This window comes from Carlito syrichta, unplaced genomic scaffold (genome assembly GCF_000164805.1).
Source record: "Carlito syrichta isolate Samal-C Ts95f unplaced genomic scaffold, Tarsius_syrichta-2.0.1 Scaffold315826, whole genome shotgun sequence".
Classification (NCBI taxonomy): Eukaryota; Metazoa; Chordata; class Mammalia; order Primates; family Tarsiidae; genus Carlito; species Carlito syrichta.
Window position 1 is genome coordinate 96,633 of NW_007259922.1, and position 8,995 is coordinate 105,627.

General features: G+C 53.0%; 1 protein-coding gene across 4 annotated transcripts in view; it reads right to left on the reverse strand.

Moving 5' to 3' along the window:
• The window catches only part of TMEM94 (transmembrane protein 94), a 40,664-nt gene that overhangs the window by 14,899 nt on the left and 16,770 nt on the right, over positions 1-8,995 (reverse strand). For 3 of the 4 annotated variants that reach the window (XM_021706615.1, XM_021706614.1, XM_021706613.1), the window contains exons 1-2: positions 6,020-6,278; positions 180-299 (exon numbers count right to left, since the gene is read on the reverse strand). In XM_021706615.1, coding sequence (XP_021562290.1) covers positions 180-299; positions 6,020-6,073 — 174 coding nt within the window. In that variant the 5' untranslated portion in view covers positions 6,074-6,278. Of the gene's footprint in view, positions 1-179; positions 300-6,019; positions 6,279-8,995 lie in introns of those variants that run through there. The other variant, XM_021706612.1, reaches the window with a different exon arrangement.

Genomic DNA, 8,995 nt, shown 5'->3' on the forward strand with positions numbered 1-8,995 from the left:
CCTCAGCCTCCCAAAGGCGCGGGATTACAGGCTGAGCCACCGAGCCTGGCTCTAATTTTTCATGATCCTTGGTTAGTTCACACCACCCGATGATATGGCATGTCACCGCCCTGGGAAGGAGCCTCCCACACTTCTCTGCCATCCCAGCTTGGCTCTGGCTACCCCAAGAAAAGCTTCACCTTCCACGTCAGACACTTCTTCCGCTCCTTGAGGTAACCTTCCAGCACTGCCTCCAGTTGCTCCTTCAGGATGCCGAGGGCCTTCCGGGTGGACAGGCCCAGGGCCGAGGGAGGCTCGCCCTGCAGGCAAGCAGAGGCACTCAGCGGCATGCCAAGATGGGGCTGTCCATGGCAGGCTGCACCAGACCCCTCCCCTCCCCGGGCCCTCCTTCTTGGAGCCTCATGTCTCTTCCATCACCAGCTCTTGCCCCTCAGGGTATGACCATATCCAAAACTCCACCAAGTTATAGAGCATCCAAGTACATAGCCCCCTACTCTTCAAAGTCAACTTAAAAATAAAACAAGGGGGAGGGAAAAATAAATAAAACAAAAACTCTTCCCATACTCAAGTGTTCCCCAGCTCGCCTCCCACTCAGCTCCCCAGGGCAGGACTGTGCAATGGCTACACCACACTCTCATCTCATCAAGGATGGGTAGAACGTGGTATGGACAGGGGTGGTCCCCAGATGACACAGAGACCGTTCACTTCATCTTAGGGACCTCGCAGTCCAGGCTCCCCTTGCTGAGATTCGTCCATTACTGGACTTCTGTCCTGTTTTCTTCTTCTTTGACTCAGGCTGTTCTTTTCCCTCCATCTACCCCATAGTCCATGCTAGGATATCTTGCCAACTTCTGTATGTTTCCAGGGCAACCTCATCCACAGTCACTGATTCACCTACCACCAGCCTACAACTCCTACATTTTTCTTCGAGCCTGGCCACTACCCCAAATGTAGACTCGTCTGCTGAATGGTCTCATAAGCTGTTTCACGGGGACCTTGAAGTCAGTATGTCCAAGAACTCACACTCACTCTTGGCCCTTGGTGCCAAGTCACCTTTCCTCCCACAGCTACTGCCTCATCCTGATGTCCCTGGAACATTCCAGACCTGGGCCTTGTGTTCACCCCAACTCATCCCCCAGTCTACCTTTTCCAAACCTACTGCAACACCTTAGCCAAAGCAAGTGCACACCTGATCAACTGACCCCTTCACCTTTAAAATCAAGTCCAGGCCGGGCCCGGTGGCTCAGCCTGTAATCCCGCGCCTTGGGAGGCTGAGGTGAGTGGATTGCCTGAGCCCGCGGGTTCGAGACCCACCTGGGCAACTTGGCGAGACCTCATCTCTACAATAAATCAAAAAATTAGCTGGGTGTGGTAGTGCATGCCTGTAATTCCAGCTACTGGGAAGGCTGAGGCAGGAGGATCGCCGGAGCCCAGCAGCTCGAGGTTGCGGTGGCCAGAAGTGGCCACTGGACTCCAGTCTAGGCGACAGAGTGAGACGCCAACTCAAAAAAAAAAAAAAAAAAAAAGCCGGGCGTAGTACATGAAAGTCAAAAAGCTTTTTTGCCATAAGCCTGATTTAATTGTAGTACCTTACACTGCTCCTCAGATAACTTGGCTTTGTAGAATGTGCCCTGTGTGACAGCGTGGTAACGCGCACCTGTAGTTCTGGCTACTTGGAAGGCTGAGGCGGAAGGATCGCCGGAGCCCAGCAGGTCGAGGCTACAGTGGCTGGGAGTGGCATTGCACTCCAGTCTGGGCGACAGAGTGAGACTCCAACTCAAAAAATAAAATAAAATAAAATAAAGTCCAGTCTCCTATGAGTACTCTCGGAGGCCCTCAGACCTGCCAACCTCTCCAGCCTCTTTCCCTGTTCCTCCTTCCACATGCCAAACTCCTTCAGTTCACGTTCAAATACCTTGATGTGCTTCTATTACCCGACCCCTCCCCTCCCCTCCCCAGCCAAGAACACATGCTCCACCCCAGACAACTCTTGCCTCTCCTTAAAGATTCAGCTCAAACATCACCTCCTCTGGGGCATTTTCCCAAAACCCAGAGCGATACTTCAGGGGCAGGTTTGTATTCCAATGGTACCTGGGGCAACCTGGCTCACAGCCTGCATCTTACAGAATTGTAATCAGAGATGTATATGTCTGGCTCTCCCACTTGACTTACAAATTCCTTGAAAACAGGTACTGAATTCTTCCATCTCTACTCCCCCTCCTCACCCAACTAATCAGACAGTGCCTGGCACACACAAGCTCAGTGCATACTTGCTGAATGTATGAATGCACTGATCCCAGTGAAGCAACAACAGGAACAATGCCTAGGCATTTACCAGCTTAATCAGGGATTCACCCTAATCAGGGACTGTCAACCCAAAATCTGTAGCAGACACATCTGGAGCTTTTAAAAACATATATGTCCACGTCCCATCCTGGACCTATGAAATCAAAACTTCTGGAGTGAAGCCGATTCCAAGCTGAATTTGATGCCCAGATCCTCAGCTCCAGGATCCTGGGACAAAGAATGGTCCCAAGAAAGGCAGTACCTGAAGGAGGATTAAGTCTCCCAAGACTACGTGAAGAGTATCAGTGTGAGCTTCCACCAGGAAAAGCTCCCAAGCAAGAACAGCGAATCCCTAGACCTGAGGCGCCAAGAAAGGGACTTGGAATTATCCCCAGAAGAGTCCTGACTGAGGGCTGTGGGGCTGGTGACACCCTGGCTGCAGCGTCTCACTACACTCCCCTCCCTTTCCCATGGCCTACCACACTGCCTCCCCCAGAGTCCTACCCTGGCTGTCCCCCTGCCCTTCTGGACTTCCTCTTCCTGGCCTGTCTCCACACATACGCTCCTCCTCAACACCTGAGCCTTGGCCCTCACAAGACACACACACTGTGACTATGAGGGGGTGCTGGACCTGGGGCTGCTGTCCCACGGCCACAACCTGGCATCAGAGAACGCTGCGGTGCTGGCCTGAGAGACGACAACCAGCTTCCAGAGTGGGCCTGGCCCCGAGGCTTCCCAACTCCTTTGCCTAAACCTCACCTAATCCCTGCTCTCCACAGTGGCTTTGGGGGATTATGAAGATAAGAGCTGTTTCTTCCCAGAAGGGATAAACTGGTTATTTCGGTTCAGGAAGAAATGACCCTCCAGGAAGGCGCCCCACGCCCCAGCATGGATCAACACTATACGCCAAAGTACCCACCACCCTCTGGCAAGGATCCCAGGGCCTCTCTGAGGCCCCAGGATAGGTTAAGGTCTGTACCATTGCTTCTTTGAGTTCCTGACATGATGAGAAGAAGGCTTCAGGGAAAGTTGAAAGGAAAGAAGATAAACAGGAAGAGGGGACCCCAGGCCTTGTCCTGTTGAAGGGGCCGGGCCAGGGGGCTGAAGCCTGTTCCTCCCACCCAACAGAAGAAGAAGATCTAGGAGGCACAGCGGCTGCACACAGGGCCAGGTGAGAAGTCTAGTGCCTTCCCGTCACCATTGTCTCTTTTCCCCAGACTTGGCCTCTGGGCTTTCTCTCCACAGAGTGGGATGTGAGAGTTCCCAGACTGGTGTGCCTAGGCCAGGTCTCCGGAAGTGAAGGAGTGAGAAAACATGCTGGAGGTAAGAAGGGCTGACCTGCAGAAGGGGAAGGCTGCATGCCCAAGAGATGGGGATGGAGAGGGAGAAAGAGAGGCTGGACCAGGCAAACCACACCAGGGTGCAGGATTACCTGGGAAGCTGATCGGCCTCGAATGAGGACCACCCTCAGGAAGGCAACGGTTCCCAGCAAGGCAGAGAAAGGGCTAAGAGGAGCAGCCAGAAAGCTAGAGAAGCATGCCTCTGTTAGCCGGGCCTGGAGACCTTGGATGCTCATGGATTCTCGTGCCACACAGTGGCTGTCCTGACACCTGCTGCCTCATTCCGGGTGACCCCACGCCCGGGACCACCTCACCGTGCCCAACCATCACCCGCTCTCTTGCTCTCTCTGCCCCCAGGTACCTAGAAGCTGTACTATGCTCTTCTCCAGGTGTGGGAGGCATGGGCTGGAGGGTGACAGACGCTCCTCAGCCAGGGCTCCTGCAGAGTGTCTGCACGCATCTGCCCCCGCATGTTATGTCTGGCCAGGGGCATCAACTCCAGACTGGTGATTAAAGACAGTATAGCAGAGGAAAAATAAGGCATTCTGTAATTACGTGCCGCCTGAAGGAAGCGCCTGTCCACACAGGCAGTGAGGACCCAGCCTGCTGGGTCAACGGGCTCTCAAAAGTCTTCAGCTGAGTTTATCCAGTGACTTGAGGCCACTCACCTCGCCCCTCCCTGGGAGGGGCACTGAGTTACAGGTGAAATAACTGCCCTTTCTCACAAATGTCAAAAGAGCCAAAGCCAAGGAACTTGGTGGAAGGACTTGGGCATTCCTGAAGGAAACTGAGCAAACTTGTGGATGAGCAGGCTCTGGCAGCCTTTCTCCAAGCACAGTTAGGTGGGGTAACCCAGCGTGCCAGGGCATCCACAGCAGGGCTACAGCAAGGGAATGGGTGAGTTATTATTATCTGAGAAAAAGGAATCTGAGTTGACACAAACAACCTGAGGTCTGCTTTTCTTCCTACTGAGGCCAAGAAGGGTGAGGAAAACTCTGACCTCGCTTTAAGTTTCCAAAGCTAACAACAAGAGATTCTTCTAGTTTCACAGATACGAACAGCTCTCACCTCACCCCACTGCCAGGCACCTCCAGAGATGCTCCTGGGGCAAGGAGTAAGGTCTCTATACCAAGAGGAGGGGAGGCCCTGCTTCTTAAATCAGAGAGCCAACCCCATTCCACTGTTTTAACTGCTCAGGCTCAACTGAAGCAAGAGGAGAGAATAACCGGGCCCTAAGGAAGTCCCCAACTCAGAGAGGCTGGCAGCAAACGCTTATCATGATCTAGGCTTGTTCTCTCTATTCAGCATCAAAGGGGTACACTCACAGGGCACGGGGTTTAGGGAAACTATGGGGGAGTAAAAGAACTCTATCCTCCTAAGCAGAACCACAAGGAACCTGCCACTGAACAGGGCAAGCTCTCAAGGCCTAAAGTTGAGCATCTGATCTGGATAATCTAAGGAGCCTTTTGAGAGCCAATCCATCTGAGCTCTCCTGTGCCCTCTTCAGTCAGGTTTCTCAGGTGACCCAGAGCCAGAAGTCCCAAATCCCCAGTCCCTGTCCTTTCAGAGCTCTGCCTGGTTCTCTGGGCACAGCCACTGCTTTCCTTCCTACTCCAGCTGTTTCAGGAACAACAGAATCAAGGTCCCCGCAGCTCAGGGAGATAGATGAGTTATGAATTTAGACCTTGACCTTAGCCTTGACAACAGCAGACAAGCATTAATTAGAACTGACTGGGGCCCAGTGCCTTTTCCAATCACAGCCTCCTTGATCAGTGCAGGTGGGGAGGGGACAAGAAGCTGGATTCCACGCAGTGCTCACATCACGGAAGCAGAGACTCGGCACTCTACACTCTGCACACACGGACTCTGTCTACAGCCAGGCAGACCAGAGTTTCGAGCAAAGCTGCCTCCTCTTTGCTCTTTCTGGCTCACACTGACCTCAGCACTTTCACCCACCTTCTTCCTTACCTCCTGCAGCCACCAGGACCTAGAAAGAAATCAGCCCAGCGCTGCTGGCTCCTGTCTCAGTTACCCATGTGGTCTAGCGAGAAAAGTCCCCTCATCGGCCCTAAGGAAGGTTGACATCCAGACCAGAACTTCTGTTACCTGTGCATAGAAACCCGGGTCCTGGCATGCCCTGGCAGGATACCCCCAGCCCAGTACTGCCCTGGATGACTCAGGTGCCCACTGGCAGCTCCCCAGACACACTGGCTTTCTGGCTTTCATTCCCAGTTGCCTTCCAAGATCCTGGCTACCTCATGCTCATTCAAGCAGCTTCCCTTGCTGCTTCGTCTTCAGGACTCTCGTGGCAATCGCTAACCCAAAGACTTCTGCACAAAGAAGGGAACGTGACATTTTTAAGAGAAGCATAAAAGCCACGCTGGCATACTCACTTTGGTGCATTTGCCCTGATGGGGCATCCATAGCTCTGCCTGCTTAAAGAGCATGGGCCAGAGCCTGAGCCACAAGCAGTCAGCTGCAGTCACCTTCAACAGAGCCCTCAAAGGGAGAGACAGAGACAAAGAGGAAGGGAAGGGGGGGAGTGAGAGAAGAGGGGAAGAGAGGGGCGAGAGCTGAGAGCGTGTGAGCAAGGAGCCGGTGCCGCAGAGAATCAAGCACAGCAGAGCGGAGCTCCAATGTGCTGATTAATTCAGCCTATTTCCAGTCACGCTGCAGATTCAGGGAGGGAGGAGGAGGCAGCAGCCCTGGAAGGGCGGGAGGGAGAGAGGGAAAGAGAAGGAGGGAGGCAAGAGGAGGGTTGAGAGGAGAAAGTGTGTCTGATGCTCTGCCAGATGTCCAGGAGCCTGGCCCACTCTTCAGAGGAGGCCACTGCCGGGTAAGCCGAGGGGCGATGTGCAGCCAGAGTATGAACAGATAGAGTAGAAACTGCCCTCAGCCCAGAGTATCAAGGAGTACCCTGGGATACGAAATTTCGGCTCTCTTCCCAGACTACCTGTCCTTTGCTCCCAAGTCACTGGGCAAGGCCAGGAGCCCTCTTGTAGCTGAGGCTGTCATCCATGAGAGACCCCCAAATTCTTCAGTGATGCCCCAACCTGGAGCCAAGTCAATAACAGCTCTTTCCACAGTTAGAGCTGCAGGAAGGAGGGGAGAGGGGACTTGTGGGTTATTAATAGCAGCACATCCTGCATGGAGGGGGAAGAACTGGCCACTGAGAAGACTTGAGCAATGACTTCTAGGAGGGAAGAGCACAGGGCAAGGAAGCTGGTGGAAGGAAGAATACAGTGGGAAAGGGAAAAGCCAACCAAAAGGAAGGGCCTCTGGGGATTCCAGCACCTACCTCCCAGGTGGCATGGGCACCCCAACAGCCACAGATCCATGCGAGTGAAGAGCTTGGCCAGCAGCTGATCAACTCGCAGCCACATTGGGACACACTTGCCCAAGTGCTGCTGGGACCACACAGCTACCTGGGGACATCCAGGCCCCGCATCTCCCAGGCAGAAAGAGGAGGTCAGGTACCTGAGGCACCTGCCTCAGTACTACCTGGAGCATCGAGCAGAGCCTGAGTGAGTAGTGACTCCAGACACATCATCTGGGACCCGAGTTAGACATACATGAGCTCTCAGCACAGGCACACCGGGTGAAGGACAGGCACTGGAAGCTCCTGCTTCAGCTCACCTTAGAATGGGACTACAAACCCCAAGGGAGAAAAAAACAGCCTAACAGGTCCCATAGCTGGAGAGCAGAGCTGGAGCCTAAGAGTGTTTCTCCAGGGCCCTCCGTTTCCTAGACAACACCTCTCTGGGCAATGAAGAAAGAGCCTCAGCAGCCCAAGCCAGCCTCTCCCCTCCCCCGTCACTAGCATAGCTCCCTGTGGGGCCCCCAAACATAGAGCTGAATGAGAACAGAAAGGAAGGGCCCGGGCAGTCCAGAGGTTAAGGGCGGGAAGTCTCCACAGGGAGCAGGAAAAGGGAGGAGGGCAGGGTCAGCTTCCAAGTCAGCCACTATAAGGATGTTCACCACCGTGCAGTTGGCTGAAGCCAAGGAAAAAGACGACCATCTCCTGTCCCCTGACCTCACAGGCACCGCTCTGGTGGGAACCACAAGTCAGCAAATGCTTTCCCTTCTGTGTGACAGGCCCTAGAAAGGACAGCACACAGGGCTAACCCAGGTATTGTGCAGAGTCCCCAACGCAGCCCTGCATCTAAGAAGCAAGAGCCCAGGCTGTCACAGTTGCACTTCGTTCTTGTGAGCTGAAGGACAAAAGACAGGAGAAAGGGCTTTAAAGGAGAGATGGAGAGACTGATAATTCTGGAAGCAAAGAATCATCCAGAAAGAGCCAAACCAATCCTGGGCTAAGCCAGGAGGCAACGGATCATCTTATCATCAGTTACCACCATTCAAACTCCCAATCCTACTCCTTCAAGATGCCTTCTGACTGTCCTGGGTCATGGGGACAATCTTTAGAGGACCATTTAGACAACTCATAAGTTACCTCAGTTAGAAACCCCAACAGGTCCTGTTACTTAAGAGCTTGTACTGTCAATCCCTCTGCTAGACTATAAGCCTCTCCAAGCCAGGAGCCACTTTCCTGGCGCATAGAGCTCTACCAACCCAAAGTCAGCATTCAATAATATGGCTGCTGCTGATGGTGATGACACTTTCCAATTCAGGATTCCTCTATTCAGAAAGAGATTCCTCTATTCAGAAAGGAATCCTGACTAGAGGAATTCAGGATTCCTCTATTCAGAGGAGAGAACTCTTCTGAAAAAAATGGCCCCAGAGAGTTACCCAGCCTGGGTTTCCAAGTCTTCTCTCTCAGGCTCAAGAGAGAAGCCAGTCCCCTGGATCACAGAACTAGTGTTCAATGGTTCTGGCTGGATCCAGGAAACAAAGCTGTCCTCTGTTTTAGAGGCATTCAGCCTCACTCAGGCAGGCCACTGCATTGCACAATGTCAGAGCCTCTGTGGATGTGCTCCCTGGAATTGAGCAGTGCACAGTACTTGCAGCTATATGCAGCAGCCTTGCTTCCCGGCCAGGAGAGAGGCAAGTGTAGTTTTCCCTCTCTGCCAGATATTACTCGGATGGAAATTGGCAGAGAAGCCAAAGGTGGCTGTGAACAAGAGATTGAACGCACCTGCTTCCAGTTCAAGGCCAGAAGCCTGTTGCACAGCTGGTCCAGGCACTGGAAGCCTAGAGCTAAACAGGCACCAGTCAGCCAGGTGCCACCAGGCCTAGGGAGTGGACCCACAGCTCCCTCTCTAGCTTTCCCTTCCAGATCTCCCTCTCTCTGGCAGGAAGATCACTATTCAGAAGTTCAAGTCAATAAATATATATATATATATATATATATATATATTTTTTTTTTTTTTTTTTTTTTTTTTTTGAGTTGGAGTCTCACTCTGTTGCCC